General features: G+C 46.6%; 1 protein-coding gene across 1 annotated transcript in view; it reads left to right on the plus strand.

Annotated features, from left to right (window-relative positions):
* VPS8 (VPS8 subunit of CORVET complex) overlaps positions 1–17,731 on the plus strand; it is a 2,052,516-nt gene that overhangs the window by 1,504,716 nt on the left and 530,069 nt on the right. The window contains exon 40 of the mRNA XM_078680452.1: positions 8,213–8,295. Within this exon, the coding sequence (XP_078536578.1) occupies positions 8,213–8,295 (83 nt within the window). The remainder of the gene's footprint in view (positions 1–8,212; positions 8,296–17,731) is intronic.

The following is a 17,731-nucleotide window of genomic DNA, read 5'->3' on the forward strand; positions in this document are numbered from 1 at the left end:
GTTGAGAGTGGCGAGGGAGAAGGCACCGCTGAGGTTTGAAGACAAAACTATCTCAGTGTACCCGAATTTTACCCCGACTGTGCAGAGGGCTAGATCAACATTCCTTGGAATCAAGCGAAAATTGCGAGATAGGAATTTAAAATACGCTCTATTGTTTCCAGCCCGCCTCAAAATAATGCATGACAACAAATCCTTGTTCTTCGACACGCCGGAAGAGGTGGCGGAATGGATGGAAGTGACTCTGACCCCACCTGCTACACAGGACCCACCGGAGGAGAATGGGGGGATGCAGCCTTCACGCAATGGGAGTCGTCACCGTGCCACCGGCCAAGGAACTCGCGGGAAGGACTTGTCGGCAACTGGAGGAACAGGGGCTGCCCGTTCCGGAAAGACAAAGGCGGTGGGCCAACTGACAGAGGCTGCGCTGGCTGCCCACGATGCGGGGGATACACTGACCGCGGACGGCCACTCCGGTACACACTCTGAGGGATCGGGCTCGGCTGACAGTCTGCAGCTCTTTCCTCAGATCACAGCCAAGGAGGCGCACGACTTGTGAATGGGAGTTTTGGACGAATCCGATTGGTAACGTATGAGACTTGCCAGGGGGGCGGTGGGGTGGCTAGGGGAGAAGAATAACCTTGACTATGACAAGCTGATACAACACCAACTGGCTTAGGGCAGGATGCGTGGCGCACACGTCCCCAGTGCATAGCCATGTGCCAGTTTTATCTTTGCCCCTGTTGGGCACTACTGTTTGGACCTCAAGAGGTTGTACTTGGGGACCTTGATGTTAAGGGGATGCAAGTAGTTCAGGCACTACAGTTACCGGCTTTCCGCAACACTTCAGTACTGGTCTGGGTCCCGACACATGTAATTCTCGCAGACCGCAATGGGAACGCTTAACAAGTACAAACTGTGCACCTGGAGTGTCCGGGGTATGGGGTCAATACATAAGAGGCACAGGATTTTAGCACAGCTCAACAGGAGGAACGTAATGATAGCCTGCCTCCAGGAAACACACCTGAACCGTGCAGAGGGTACAAAACTCCTTAAGAAATGGAGGGGACAGTTATTTGCTACCTCTTACTCTGCCTTCTCTAGAGGGGCGGCGGTATGGATCAGGAACTCAGTGCCGTTTAAGATGTTGGAGGAAAGGTTGGACAAAAATGGCAGATATGCATTTGTGTACGGGTTGTTGGATGGCTCCCCCGTGGTACTCGGGAGTGTTTATGCCCCGAACACGGGCCAATCAGACTTTCTGACTGCCTTGAACGGGGTTTTGGCAGATTGGGTTGATTACTGTTGGATCATAGGCGGGGACTTCAATGCAGTGTTGGACATTTCTTTAGACAGATCGCACCCACCTATGCACAACACTGAGAGCAGAAGGCAGGCAGCAGCGCTTACGAGGTGGGTGGAGGGGTGGGACTTGCTGGATGCTTGGCGCTACAAACATCTGAGGAATAGGGAATACACATTCTACTCCCCACCTCATAGACTGCACACCAGAATTGATCATGTCTTCTGTGCTACATCACTGCTTGGGGCAATAGAATTAGCGGAACACATGGGCAAGACTCTTTCGGATCACAATCCGGTGGAGGTCACACTACAGTGGGGGAAGGCCCGACCCCTATCCCGACGTGGCGACTTCAGCCGGAACTGCTGGAGGACCCGGTATTTCGAACATCCATGGCTGACGTAATCACAAATTATTTTCAGTTAAATGCAGGCACAGCGAGCTCAAGACAAATAGAGTGGGACGCCTTCAAGGTGTACATCAGAGGGGAAGCTATGAGCACTAAAGTGGGCATGAGACACATTGTGATGGACGGGCTTAGAGACATAGAGGGGCGTCTGGCACTGCTCGAAAACGAAGCTGCAGGTACGAACATACCCTTTACACCGCTACAGCAGGCACACATACGACACGCTGAATTGTTGGAAGAGCTGAGGGTGCTGGATCATAGGGAATACACGAGCAGACAGCATGCGCAGGCGGAGAGGTCGGGACCCCTACTAGCCCGGATGGTTCGGGACGACCCGATACTTGTGCCCATCACGGAAGTGCTTGATAAAGAGGGGACACATGTTGGGACACAACTAGACATTAATAATGCCTTCAGGGACTATTATGCAACACTATATGGCTCACATCCACCACTGTCTGAACCTGCTTTTGAAGAGTTTATGGAGGGGCTCAATATACCGAGGCTTAAGGAACAGCAGAGTAAGGAACTGGCGCGCCCTATCTCCATTGCGGAGATACGTCAGGCCATGACTGCACTCCCACGTACTAAAACCCCGGGGACAGATGGCCTACCGGCTGAGTTCTACGGGGCCTTTATTGATTTGCTAGCCCCGCGTTTACAAGTAATGTACCAGGAGGCACTGGAGTCGGGGGGTCTACCGCAATCGACGTTGCAGGCACTAATAGTATCAATGTTGAAGCCGGGGAGGGACGGCATGCATCTCGCAAACTATAGGCCCCTGTCATTGCTCAACACGGATTTTAAGATTCTGAGTAAAATTCTAGCGGTGAGACTGGCTCAGTGTATCCCACAACTGATTCACCCTGACCAATGTGGCTTTGTGCCCGGCAGGAGTACGGCTATGAACCTGCGGAGGCTTAGCCAACTCCTGCTCGGCGAGCAGGTACAGACCGGTACGGAGGGCTGTGTCTCGCTGGATCTGAGGCAGGCATTTGACTCCCTTCGATGGGATTATATGCTGGCGACATTCCGGAAATTTGGTATTCCAGCGGAATACATCGCATGGGTCCGGTTGCTGTATACCCGACCGACGGCCCGGGTCCGTACAAACAGATGCATTTCAGAACCGTTGGACATAGCGAAGGGGACAAGGCAGGGATGTCCGCTGTCTCCGCTATTGTTTATTCTAGCACTAGAGCCGCTGCTCTGCAAACTTCGCACCTTGGCACAACATAGAGGCATCCGTAGGGCTGGGACAAGCCACGTTGTATCGGCATATGCGGATGACCTCATTCTTTACCTCCATAACTTAAGGGGAGATCTACACCCTATTCCTGCTCTTTTTGAAAGCTTTAGGGCACTGTCGGGCCTCACCATTAACGAGAGCAAATCGTACGGGTTTTGCTTCGCCGCCACTGGAGCGACCACCCAACTGCCCTTCGAGCCACACGCCTTCCAGATGGCAGAAACAACGTTCCGCTACCTGGGCATCCAAGTGTACAGGGAAGAGAGGGACATGATAGACGGGAATCTAGGTAGGGCAATATCGGCGCTGAAATCGCAAATACAGTTCTGGACTGCGCTGCCACTGTCAGTGGCGGGCAGAGTGGCCATCTCTAAAATGGTGGTCCTACCCCGCCTTATTTATTATTTCACGAGCTTGCCCTTCAGGATACCGGCCCCATTGTTTACAAGGTTAAATACCTTGCTAACGGAACTGGTATGGGGCACGGGGAGGCGACGGATTAGCCTAGCGAAGCTACAGCTTCCCACGTCGATGGGCGGAATGGGGGTCCCGGACATGCGGGCGTATAGCTACGCTTGTCAACTACAGTGGCTGGCGTACTGGCTGGCGGGCCGCAATTTACATGAAATCGACATGTCGGAAGTGGAATGGAATAAAGGAAAGGTCCATGCTTTGTTGCTGCCGAGGGCGGAGGTGCCAGATACAGCACCCCCACTGCTGAAACTAGCGATCACCCATTCGAAGAAAGCGGTGAGGTACACCTCGTCTGCGACGTCCTATGCACCTACGATACCGCTTCTGGGACTCCCCCTAAGATCGGGAACGCTATCGAATAGGGCTCTCACCGCGTGGCACGAGGCGGGGGTGTCGCATATAGGGGACTTCTTCGCGGAGGGTAGAGTTCTGTCCTTTGACGACTTTAGAAACACACACCACACCCCAAGGGGGACGTTTTTGACGCATGCAAGGATATGTCGTTATATAGCACTGACTTGGGCGCCGCGGGGGGAGGAACCCGATACGAACCCGCTCCTGACAATGCAATATCTGATGGGCACTGGTAGTCACCTGACTAAGTGGCTCACGAGTGGCATCAGAGAAGGGAGAGCGATAACATTACGGCCATTACGAGATAGGTGGGAGGAAGATCTGGGGAGACCACTCCGGGACAAGGAATGGGAGAGGATCCTTAAATTCCCGAAGGCAGTGTCGAGAAACCCCAAATTTAAATTTATACAGCATATGCTCTTACATAGGGCGTACCTGACACCGCATCGCTTACACGCCATGTTTCCCAACACAGCTGACACGTGCCCCCGGTGTGGAGTAGAGGATGCGCGCTTGCTCCATATGATGTGGGAATGCCCAAAACTAGGATATTATTGGAAGTCAGTGCAGGATACTTTGACTAAGCTGGCCCCCTCCAAGCCCCACGCAGCATGGGAATATGTCATACTGGGATTGGGACCAGTAGAACGTAAGAAGAGTGTGGACACACGTTTCCTTGGCCTGGCTCTGCTACTTGCTAAACGCACCATCACAATGAAGTGGAAATCGGCTAGACCACCAGACCCGGAAGTATGGAGGGCGGAGATGATACGATGGGGGAAGGCTGAAAGCGTGACATTACAGCCCGAAGAACGCAGAGGGCTTAGGAAAAACCCGATATCTTTGGAGTGGAACACACTACTGGGGTCCTTCGAATCCGGGAAAGGCTGCACATCTGATGACTCGATAACTGCCCCTTAGGATGCGAATACCTTGAAAGTTGGGAGTGTCACGCAGTTTAGTGGGCGCTGCCTCATGTCTGGGGGGACAGTTGTAGTTCTAGGAGCACGGTGGGACGGTCTTACTACTAGGGACTTCAATACGGCTCCCAGGGTGGAAGCGATGAACACACAATGTACGATGACCGTGATGGGATAGACCGGTTTTTATTTCTGAGTTATTTACGACTGAATGGAGTGCGGGAAATGGAAGTGCCGGAAGGGAGGTGAAACGGGGAGGGGGGATGTTCGTAAGATTGTTCATATTAAAGAAAAAATGTTATATCCTCATGTGATACAGACATGTACAAGGAATGCGATCTAATTATGACAATTTGCAATGTGCTGTACTGAGTCTTTTTTGTTTGTAACATTTGGCAATAAAAACAGATTTTCAAAAAAAAAAAATGGGTGGATTGGAAAACAAAATGTGTACCTCTGTGTTTATGGATGTAGTCTTTTTAAACCATACTATTTACGTTTATTAAGGATATAAGCAATGGACATTGAAACGGTTCCCTTCAGGGCCCTGTAGTCATGTCCTTAACTTTTTAGGTAAAACCACTCACTGATTTCTGAATAGTGAGTGAGAGATCGTTAAGGTAACTATGTTGTTTCTGCTTACATTTCACACGTTTTACTTAATCTTGCCCTCCCTATGAGTGTTTGCTTTTACTTTTTTGTTTTTCAGGCAGCATATTGAGCCGCATCCTGGTGTTTATAGCAGGGCACAATTGGGTTGTAGCTTAAGGCAGTGTGAGTTTTTCTCAGTGGGGCAGTATGGTGTTTAGTGGGGGAGAGGATGTGGCACTATGGCCAGAGCTGTCGAATTTGGAACAGGGGAGCCGGGTTCAGCCTTCATGACCAGTCCCCCATACCACTCTCCTGAGGGAGCACATTCCCATGCTAGAACTTAGAAAGCCCCACTAGACCTTAGAAGCCCAGGTGTCAGCACCAGCAGGTGGACCTTTGCAGTGGCAATTGTGGGTTAACCTTGAAGGCCTGACCACCACAATCCATACTGAAGTTCACCTCCAGCCTTGCGGGCAGGCTACGAAGCAGCACACCCGAGAGCAACAGTGATCCAGTCACTGTGACTCTGTCACTGTGGTCACGGGTACCTATTTCGGGTGGGTGCGTAGTGTTTGCAAGTATATTATGGTTTTTAAAAAACTTGCTGCCTCCTTCCTGGCCTCCAGGAACTTTCAGCAACAATAAAGATGTCATGAAAACTTTGTTGATTAATGTTCTTCCTAGAGAGAGATCAGAGTTTTGTCTAGTGGAAGGGTTGACTCCTGGAAAGGTGGCACAGAGGGTTAATGTGCCTGCTGCAAAGAACATGTACCATGCAGGTCACAAAGTGCACATAATGTTAACTATGTTAGTAAGGTTACTGCTTGTGTCAGAGAGATTCTTTTGTTACTTGCAGTTTATAAGTGAAAATCCTAACATAGAACAGTGAGCTATTAAACTATACTGCCTACTAGTATGGTTGTCATGTGGCTTCTACACCTTGTAGTCCTTTGTCTTATGTAACATTTCCTATACAGTGATTTACACACGTATACATGTTTGTCTCTGTGTAGTGTTCAAGGCGTAGGTGACCTTTTGGGGCACCGACAAACATTTTTGCAGAGGGCACCCTGCCATCGAGGCCAGTCTGCAACACACATTGGTACCTCCATTGGCCTTGTTTCGGCAGTAGTAGATGTAACTCAACAAGGATCGGCAATGCAGGATTTGCACACACACCAAACTAAGTTTGCAAACTTCACACTCTCTGCTTCATGCACAAGCACTTTTAACATGTGCTACCTGCTCTGGAGCCACTGGAATTATGCAGCAATGGGGGACAAAATGATGCTGCAGTGTTGACTGAATTATGCAACAGAAAAAAAGGCTGCAGCGTAATGCAATATATTTTCTTATACTTTATTATTCAGACATTTTTACACATGTTAAGTCTCTGCAAAGAATCTGCCCCATTAGTATCAGTATAACATGCAAATGCAGCAGTGAGAAAGGTGATCAGTCAACCTTTGCAAAGGGTCGTCCACTGTGCAGCAACTCAAGTCACGTTTTTAGTAGCTTTTTATCCGTTTGAGCTACAAAAATGATTAGTTAAAACTGCAAGATTATGCAGTGGATGATGTATTATGTGACAAATATGGCAGAGCCATAATTATACAGAAAACATTTGCAAACTAGGATATTTTGCCATTCATGTTTGAACTGCTCTTGTGGAAGAAGGGCGGAGACGTGATAATGAGAGAAGCTGCATGGCTTGGAGACAAATGGCTTGTGATTCCACATTTAAGCATATTTGGGACATTGTGTGATTGGAAATATATTCCACTTTTTGAATGTATTTAAATGCCAATAACTCCTATTAAACCTTAAATAATCAAGTGTATCCATTGGTTGAATTCAATAACACAATGAGCTGTAACTGGTCGGTGAAATGCCAAACAAATACTAAACATTGGGATGTTTGGCACATTCTGGCCACACCTCTGACTCCACCCACTGATCCAATCCTTGGGTTATCCCCGCCCTCTGAGTCTCCACCCACAGTTCCCCTACTTCTTTTCCCCCACTTCGACCACTGCCTCCACTGCAGCTGCCAAGCAAAGGGATAGTGAAGGTGGCTCCATCTTGGGAGATGCCTCTAGCTGGAGCATCGAGCCGCAATCATGGATAATTGTTGCACCCCGGGCCTCGGTTCAGGTCAGCACCGACATCGAGCTTCCCTTCAGCTCCTCAATCGATCAGCACCTTCCAAACCGCAGCATCGTCGTGGGTGTTAGTGGCCCCGGCACTGTGGTGAGCTCAGAGCCGCCATCCAGCGCGCAGCTCTAACCACACCCCTGTGAATAATGTATTGAACCACAGCAGGTTCCTCACTGCTCTCCTTCTCTCAGTTCTATGGAGTGGCCTTTTTCTCACATCTAAACAATTCACAATTTAATATTCAGCAGACTGGTACCAACATTTGTTAATGCTTTGCGCCTGAGGGTGCAGAAAGGGAACAAATAAGAAACTGACGTCAACTTAAGGGTGAAGTTTATATCCACCTCTGCCCAGTCACCTGTGATGGAGCCAACGTGGAGTCGCACAGCACCACCTAGTGGCACGCAGGAGCACTGCTGAAGAAAAGTTACCTGACCCAGTCTGAGGTCTGGGGGGTTTTCTAAGCTGAGGAATTTTGAGTTAGAGTGCCCATCGGAAAGAGCATTCGCGAAGGTGAGCTTGTTCAGTCACCATGAATCTTTGCATCTTGGAATGCTCTTACGAAGGGGGTGCACTCATATGTTCAGCTGTTATTGGCATAACTATGTGGAAGTTAGCCCTAAAGACACAATAATTAACTTTCTGTTCCTTTTGTGTTGCCTTTCAGGCGGGTGCACGATGTTTTGTAGAAGTGTGAATTACTGTCGTCTGTGTGTGTCAGATACATGCAGGCACTGACAAATCTTTCTCTTTTTTAGCTCTGAAGTGTTTGACAATGCTGGTGCTGAACAGCATGGCAACATTTATCAGCCTGCCATCGATTTTACAGAGAATCCTGCAAGTAAGTATCGATCTTTCTCCACAGTCATTTCTCACATCATCTCGGCGTCTTGTGCACCGGTTATGTTTGAAGGTTTGGGAATTCAGTGAAGAAAAGACTGTTAATAAAATGACTATTCGGATAAATTGTAACTTTCATTGCATTCGAGTATTTGCAGGTCGTAAAAGTGAATACAAAGAGCCTGCCATCATTTTCTCTTTCTTATCTGATCTAGAAATGATTACATTTTTCTCTCAAATACAATGTGATTTAGATATGTGCTATTGTACCCAAAAGACTTTTTGCCGAGAGTTTTGAAGTTTTTTTTCCAAGACGGAGTCCATAAAATACTGTATGAAAGAAGCCTTTGGTACTGTTCCTCTGGGGCGTTGAACGGCGTTTCATCTCATTAAGTGGCTGAATGGTGTCTGCAGATACATGAAAGGCAAAGCTTTAATTCCTCGGCAGAGCAGAGCTATAATCCTCTTTAAATGCTTTGAAGACCAAAGTGTTCCATCTCTTTTGGTTGAATAAAAATTGTATGTCGCAGCCAGTAATTTCACCCATCGCCTTTACAGAGGGGAACATTATGAAAACGTGTTATGTGTTAGAAATAGAAGCAGGGCTTCTGCGTCGTCTTTGGACCCACAGGTGGATGGGCAGAGGTCAAAGGGTTCTTTCTCTGTTTTCAGAGATGCGAAGGTAGATCTTGGAATCTGCAGACCTGGGCTGTAGTCCTTTTTGGTAATTGTTAAAAAAAGAGTATAATTGTATTAAATAGCTCTTGCACACTGATAGTGCATTACTAGTTGTACAGTGTGCTTTCTGGCAGTGTACCAATGACGTGTTGTCATCTCCCACCTCATTATCAAAAACACTCGACCGGGCATTTCGCGTAGAGCACCTTAAGTTTGAGTTTCTCCTTTTGACATAAACATATTCGCTCTTAAGCGCCGTGCGGGTTCTTGCATTTACCTTCAGTGTATATCATATTAATTACATCATAATAATAGCTCGAGGTTTCGCATAGACATATGTGCGGCAGGTGCATTATCCACCCCAAACTATTTTATTAGCTTCATAAAAGCAATATTATGATGTACATTTTTCATAGATTGCACTTTCTTAATTATAGGGTGCTCTGTTTTTAAATGCTTGATAATCGTTTTTTAGAAAATGTGATATGAGGTCAATATGGCTTGCATGTTTTAATGTTCTTAATGTATCTATGTGGTTTTATAAGTTTTTGTCTTTTATGATAATGATGTATAATCGGATAAATATTCTTTCAATCAATCCAAAAATTAGTATCATAGAACGGGTTCTGCAGGTTACGCACATATCACCGTAGCCCGCACTTGGCTCTCGAAGGCGTCTCGGCGATGTGTGCATGTAATCTGCAGACGAGACTGTCTCACAGTTTAACTCACTCAACCGCTGTTAGATTTATGTTCTCAAGCGTTTTATATACTACACGCAGATATCCTAATGAATGGACAGATTTTAAAGAATTCAAGAATTCATTACATGCTTCATTTCCCAGTATACTACTGATTCCTCTCAACCCCCAGCCATTACTTCTGAATGCTGCCCCATATTGCCAGAAGTTTTCCCTTATTGGCGCCAAGAGATTTGGCAGCTTGGATACTGCTTCCTCTGACTGAAGAGTCATTTTGTCTCAAAAGTCAGTCAGCTGTCGCCCGATGCCGACAAGGTTGCCATGATAGTAGGGCTGACTGTTTGATTCACTTTAAAGGATTGTATTGTACACTGAAAAGTGCAGACAGCCGTCGTTAATCACACTTCATTAGTCTGTGGCTTCTTGAACTCAAGTTGCATGAGATAGTACATCAGTGCACGCCATGGACCCAATAGGGTGTTCTGATGGATACTTTTGACAGCCGATTCCTCACCTCGTGAATCCCTCCAGGAGCCAAACGGGATCCAGAGATTGTTCTCAGCATTGCTCCTCCGCTCCAACTGGTGGTGTCAGACGGCTCTGCGTTGGTTCCGTCCTGCCACAGAAGTGACTTTGGCGCCACATATTAAGCGCTACACCTGCATGTTGATATCAGTTCCTTTCTTTGCACCCTTCTGATGCTGACCCAAACCTAACTCCTTTTTTAGGTCTCGGCTAGCCGCGCGAAAGTGACACGCGCACGCGAACAAGCGCTGCGGCCAGGCGCTGTCTCCTGGGAAGCACACACGCATGCGCATACACACACAAGCGGTCACATACATACAGAGAGATTCCCCCCCCACACACATACACACACGCGCATACAAGCTGCATTCCCTCCATCTCACTCGCTAACTCCTTCTCCTTCCGTTTTTATCACCCTTTGAACTGTGCACTCCCGCCTACATATCTGGCCGCTTACCCTCGATGCTCATGTTGCGACTTTCATGTAATTTTCTTTTTTATTGCATTCTTGCCCGTCTCCCACTGCACCACGATTAACTCCCCCTCGGTACCCCAGCCTCTCCGTACGTCCCTGCTACTTCTTACACCCCTACAGCTCCACATCTCTGAGCCCCTCATTAACGTCGCCCCAACAAACACCATGCACTAATTACCTCTGCAAGATGCTCGGCTCTCTCATGCCCAGCCCAGGCCCAGCCCCGGGACATCTCTCGGCGTTCCTTCCATGCTGGCACTTTTTCTGGCTCACATGACGGGCCCCACCTCCACCCTCTCCTACGTAGGCTGGACTCCACCCTCTCCTACGTAGGCTGGACTCCACCCTCTCCTACGTAGGCTGGACTCAGTGGAAGCTATGTTTGGCTGCGTTCGTGTTGGTGTGCTACTATTGGACACCAGCAGGAGGGTCGACTGGATTCTTGTAGTTTAATTGATCGAAGTGTTGTAGGGGCTCGTCTTTTTGTGACCAAAAAACATAATAGCGTAAGTGTTGGCGTGTGGGTACGTCATGAAGTGACTGCAAGAATGCTTGTGTCACTGTCGCTGTGCGGAAATTGAGAATATCAATTATCAAATTAGAAGCAGGAAGCGAGAGGGGATATCTTTCAATAACGAATGTTCACGAATAGAAGGGATAAACTGAATACCTAACATGGACAGGCCCAAAGGGTAGGAGGTAAAGTCAGTCGGTAAAGTAGGCAAGTAAGTGAACACTGGGAAAAGTGAATCAAAGAATGTTGAACCACAGGGAAATCTGTGCCTAAACGAAATATAACATACACTGGAAATGCCAGTAGGTCTTTGTTATGAATGATAGTTGTTTTTGTGTCATTGATGGGTTTAAATGACACTCAATAATTAATCATATATGCACTCTGTTACTCATCTTTCCACTCATTCATCCATCCACTGACTCAGTCTTGCATTCACTCTCTGACAAAATAAATAAAAAAAAAAAAAAATGCACAGCACTCACAGGAATGTTTTTGAAACCCAGTGGTTTTATTTGGGTTACAGTATCACAAGACGCGTTTCGGCTTGCCGCCTTTGTCAATAGTGGTCGACGCCGAAATGAGGCAGACATTTAAAGTGTGTGCATGCACCAATAGTCAAAAACATAAACAAAGGACACCTTGTAACTTCTATCCAAAGCGTCGGCCATTGCTACACATGCAAATCAGGGCTCAGAGTAGTGAGTGGCTGGCCCTGTTTCTAGCTCAAGCAGCACCGGCACCTGTAGTCTAAAGATAATACCTCTGCCTCAAGTGAAGTACTCTGGTACCCAAGGATGACTAGCAAACAATATTATTCACAAGGTTGCTTACTATTCAGCAACATTTGACAGTTTGCAAATCATCTTTATAAAACAATTCAGAGTTTGATAACAAATTAATGCAACACATTGTAATATACAATACCAATAGCTCAAACTTTAATGCTGCGAGACCTATTGCATTGTAAATGCTTGTTCTTCGTCAGTTGACAAGCTCTTTTTTTCCTCAAAGCATCATTCCTACAGTGTTATAAGGGAAATGCCACCACTTAAAACTACAGGCTTTAACATTGTTGGGATTGATGCGTACAGATGTCTGCAGTGGATCCATATGAGATGTGCCTCTGGTGTTGAGGGGTGACCCACGAGTACCAAGTCATGCTGGGAGTGTGCCCTGATTAATTCAAAGGTGATCGAGGACCGCAAAGCCAAGCTGTACATTACCAAACATTGTTGGAAATCATGGAAAGGCCTCTTCTGCTCGAAATCAAGGACTCATATCTGTTCCCTATTTGGGGGCTGGTCCTGCTACAGGAACTCATTGCAGTCCAAGTCTTTGGGTAAGTCCACATCAAGGAAGAATTGCACGAAGTCCAAGCGGGCTTCATCCCAGCCTCGTTGCTCTCCTTTTGAGAAGTCACAAGGATATCAAGGTGCCCAATGGCCTCGCTCTAAGTCACCTGCTGAGGAATAGTTTCACATCTGATTCGAATGCATTCAAAGTTTCTGGGTTTATTGTCGATGCCACAACAAATTGAGGAGTTTAAGGATGCCACATTTAGTATCTTCATCACCTTTCTGGTTCCCTCTGGTGCGCCTTCTGTTCCCACGTATCCACTGAGACCTCTAGCTGGTTTACCACTAGCAGACCCACTCTGTGCTTTGTCAGGTCCAGACAGGCTTTTTATGCCACTGGCCATTTCCCTGGTTGGCTGAAGATCCTGGAGGCTGATTTTGAAAGCTCTGGGCCATTCCTGGTGACTCTGTCCCTTTCCCCAGCTCCCCGAAGGTAATTGCTGAGAGGGACATTTTGTGAGGGAAAGAAGGGAGCTGAATTGGTTTGAGAATTTTACCAGGGCTGCTTTCAGCGCGTAGCCATAAACTAGATGGTCGTAATGCGGTCTTCCTCAAGCATCATCCTACTCTAGAGATTCTGAGAGTACAAGCCTCTACCAGCAGAGTTCATCCCTATTCCTTCCCTATGACCCCGCCAGTCGAAGAGAATAGAATCTTTCGGAAAAAAGATGGCTTCTTTGCCAGCCTTGCCCTTGGGATGTAACTCTATCACTCAGATTTTGCTAGCACTCCCAGAGGAGTTCAGAGCCAATTTAACTTAGACCATTCAAGAAGGTCAGGACTTGGTGAAATACTTCATCCGCTCTGGGCTGAACACCACTGACTGCTTAGACAGAGCAATGGGTATCACCGTTGTGCTTCAGTGCTACATCTGGATGAGGTCCACAGGCTTCTTGGGTGACGTTCAGGTGTCACTAATGAACATGCCATTTGACAGCACCCATCTCTCCAAAGATAAGGCAGACTCAGCCCTGGAGCACTTCAAAGAAAGCAGGGCTACAGAGCTCTCCCTCAGCCTTTCTGTGCCTGTGTGGCAGTAGCCCGAACAGTTTAGCACCTTTTGAGGTTTCAGACAGGGCTTGGCTCAAAGACAGCACCAAGGTCCACCTCCACAGCAATAGCTTTCCCCAACCCCGCCAACACAAGTCCTTTTGAAGCTGGGTTCAAGGATCCCAAAAATCAGCTCTCTGGAGACACATTCCACCTACTGTGAAGCTCAGGACTTCTGCATGTCTTCCTGCCTGTCTCTAATGACCAGACTTCTGAAGAAGATCAGAAACACAACCGAGGCGAAGCCTTTCTAGTGGCTCTGTATTTGGCCTGGAAAGTATGCTACTCGAAGTGTGGTACCTAGAGCTTCTGGACATGAGCATCTGTATTCTGATCAGGCTACCATTTCTGGAGGATCTGCTGTTGCATCAAAAGGGCACAGACCTGCATCCGGGCCTGCGAAATCCACACGTCCGTACTTGGAGATTGAGCGGCGACAGATGACTGGTTTAGATCTTGTTTCCAAGGTTGTGAATGTTATTCTAATCGTCAGGCATCCTTCGACGAAAACTGTTTACGCACGACTCTGGCATATGATTGCGGCCTGGTGTAATTCCTGCCATACAGACCCGTTATAGGCAAAGTGTTAGATGTTTTTCTTTTTCAGCTGTCTTTAGCTCAGCAAGGACTTGCAGTGCGTACTGTTAAAGGTTATTTGTCAACCCTTTTGGCCTTTTTACTTTTACTGGACCATACCATCCTTGTTTAAATCACCATTTGTGATGTGTTTTCTGAGCAGTCTGGTTCGCATGTTTCCACCCACACCATTTGTGGAGCCATACTGGAACCTGAGTGCGGTTCTCACTTTCCTTATGTGTACCCCATTTGAGCTGCTGCACAGCTGTTCCTTGTGTCTACTGACTCTCAAAACAGCCTTTCCCATAGCAATAATTTCAGGTCATCGAGTGAGTGAGCTACAAGCTCTGTCCATTCTTCTGCTGTACACCTTTTTTGTGGACAAGCTGGCATGCAAACTAGGGTGACATCCTTGCCAAAGTATGTGACACCTTTTTGTGTCAGATAATCCACAACCCTTTTGGTATTTTTAGATCCACTTCACCCCTCGAAAGAGAAGGAGAGGCTCCATCGCTTGGACCCTAGAAGAGTTTTAAACTTTTACATCGATCTTACCAAAGAGCTTCGGGTGGATGATCATCTCTTTGTGGGGTTTGCTGGAGCAAAGAAGGGTAAGGCTGTACAGAAAAGGACCACAGCAAGGTGGATAGTCCTCTGTATTAAGACCTGCTGCGCAATTGCCATGAAGCAGCCTCCAGAAGAGATCTCATTTGACAAGAGCCAAGGCTGCTACCATTTCTTTGCCATTGCTTGGATATCTATCAGGCTGCAACATGGGAGTCTATTCATTCTTTTGCAAAACATTACTGTTTTGATAGCCAGATCCAGAGGGAGGGGCACTTTTGCCTATTCAGTCATGCAGGACATTTTGGTTTGAGCCAATCCCAGTCCCACCACCTTGGGGAGGTACTGCTTTGGTATGTATTCTTAAGGTGAGGAATCTACATTTAGAATTGCCCATTAGAAGAAAAAGATGCTTACCATACGTAATGCCTGGGGAGTAGTCTAAGGAGAGGAATTTGCAGTAAGATAGAGTCTCTACCAGAAAAAGCATTATTAAACATAAGTTCCATTTTTCATCTCTGAATTGTCATGGAGCCAGCTTGATACAGACAACAATTTTAGCATCAGACAATAAATATCTTGGAATTGAAGGGCCATATGGTTATTATTGACGGCTTTCATCCTGCTAGTGAATGTTTTGAAGGTGGAAGTTCTAACAATTGCTAGTACAGCCAGGCATCAATTTAACAAAATAGGAGGGGTTGGCTCAAAATCTCATCATTACAGAGCTCTGGAGTTTGGTCATAGACAAAGAAATTGCAGGGTAGCTTTTCTAGTGTGTGAGGCTGGATTCACTCAAAAGAATATTACCTTTGAATAACACATGAGAGACTCATCTTTTGGTTGTGGAGCAGATGTTTGCCAGATGGGGACGTTGCCTCAGTGGACCTCATTGCTTTCTCTGCAGAAGCACTCACTTTTTTGTTCCCAAGCTGTGCTGCTGAACAGTTTGATGGGAGATGCACTTACCTGCTGCCTTATGCTTTGCCACCCTTTCTGCTTGAGCCAATAGTTATTCCCATAAATCAAACAACACATGACAGGTGTTATTCTGATAATAGATTGGGTGGTATCTAGAATTAAACTTCAGTTCAGTCTAGAACTTCGATAGCTTCTACTGTTCAAGGAAGACCTCTAAGACTCCTACCTAGCATGCTTGAATTTTGAGAGCTACACATTTATATCTTTAATAGATAGTGTTAAGCAGGTTTATTTTTACAGAACGCATGATATCACAATCAAAAACTCAATGCAAAGTGGGACTTTTTGGGATCAGCCCTCTACACCCATGGTCTATTTGAATCACCTCCAATAGTCATACGGAGCGGTGGGGAGCATAATTACATTTTTTTCTCCATGTTTGGAATGTAACCACTTCGGACCAGTGGATTCTTCTGATTGTTCAATTTGTTTATGCTTTCTTCCTTTTATCCGCCAGTTTCTGGATAGACATGATTCATTTGAATCAGTTTCGTTTGACTATTGCATGGAGAGTGTCATTCAAATTTTGGGTCGCACAGAGGAGTTTTTCTCTGTCTGTTGTCTGTGTTAGTCTGCCTACCCAAAGACCGCCTCACATTGAAGTAGATGGACAGTGCAGTGGATGCACATTTGTGCTTCTCTGTTGCTTTGATACTGCCCCAATGTTGATTGTGCAGCAATATGTAATGTTAATCAAGATGAGCATTTTTTACACCAAATGTGGTATCTTACTTCTTAATTTCCTCTCATTAATGAGTGATTTTGCGCTTAAATGTGATATCGCACTCCTGCGGACTGTGCATCGAGGATGAGTTTGCTTCTGAGTTTGTGGACGTAAATCCTGAATGTGATATGCTGCTTCTAAAGGTGTTTCTAAGCTCTTGCTGATAATGCACCAAAAATTGTTTTCACCTAAATTTGGGATTGGACCTCAAAGTAATGTGACCCCATGCTCCTACTGAGTTTGCACCAAGGGGGATTTTTCACATTAAAGTGATTGAATTCCTTAAAGTTTGCTACATTCCTTTTAGACAACAGATTTTCCCTTTTCGATTTCTCACAGGCACTAGACTATATGCATAAAACTTTCTGTAATAGCTCCTGTGTGCTTGTATGGGGTATCATCGGCTACTGTGGATGCTGTGTCCAACCTCCGGTTATAGCACAGAGCTGAACATAGATGCCACTGCTCTGTGGTAAAATCAGTTTATTTTTGTCTGTGCCCTGCGACTTGAATACTAAGTTGATTTTAGGTGTTTTACAGAGTTTGCCAAAGTTCTTCTCTGACAGTGTGCAGGGATGTCTCTCCCTAAATGTACAGGGTTTAACCATGCAGCACCCCCAGGAAACAAAGGTCAGTCATGGCCCTACAGTGTCGGTCTTGGATGCCATGGCTCCAAACTCAACTTAAATGCCTTCAAGAAAGATTCATCTAAAGGCCATCAGCTAGCATGAGGCCATACTCAACATAAGTGAGCACAGGAAGTGGGGCAGGTCCAATTCAGAGTCACAGGAGTCAGGACCACTCCTGGTCTTGGGTGTCCTCCTTAGGTAAGTGTAAAACAAAGTTTAAAGACAGCTACGACACAGCCTGCTCCCTGCTTGTTAGTTCCACCAGCAATACCAGAAGTTCCAGAAATACTTAAGGGGCCTTGCCTTCTGTCAGAGTCTGCCCTCACAGCCTGCCCAGCAGTCAGTACAGCCTTTTCTTGATTCTAAAGAGAGGGGGTGGCGAAGGCCATGACCACCAGACGAAAGAGTAGTTCCCATCATCTTCCTTACCAGCTTCAGCCAGGTGCTTTAGTTTTACCTCTAGTAGTTATAGGGAGCGATAAGGAGCAGAATTTGAATTTGTCTGCATGGTTGGCATGTACTTATTAATTCTGGACACTGGATTCTGCAGGTTATTCAGTTTGGGTATGCCTTCCTCCTCATATTCCACCAGTTTGTGGATACACATTAGCAGTGTGTACCACCTTCCTAGCCAGAGAAGACAAGACACTATGTGTCAAGGA

Source organism: Lissotriton helveticus, chromosome 3_1 (assembly GCF_964261635.1).
Source record: "Lissotriton helveticus chromosome 3_1, aLisHel1.1, whole genome shotgun sequence".
In the NCBI taxonomy this organism is placed as follows: domain Eukaryota; kingdom Metazoa; phylum Chordata; class Amphibia; order Caudata; family Salamandridae; genus Lissotriton; species Lissotriton helveticus.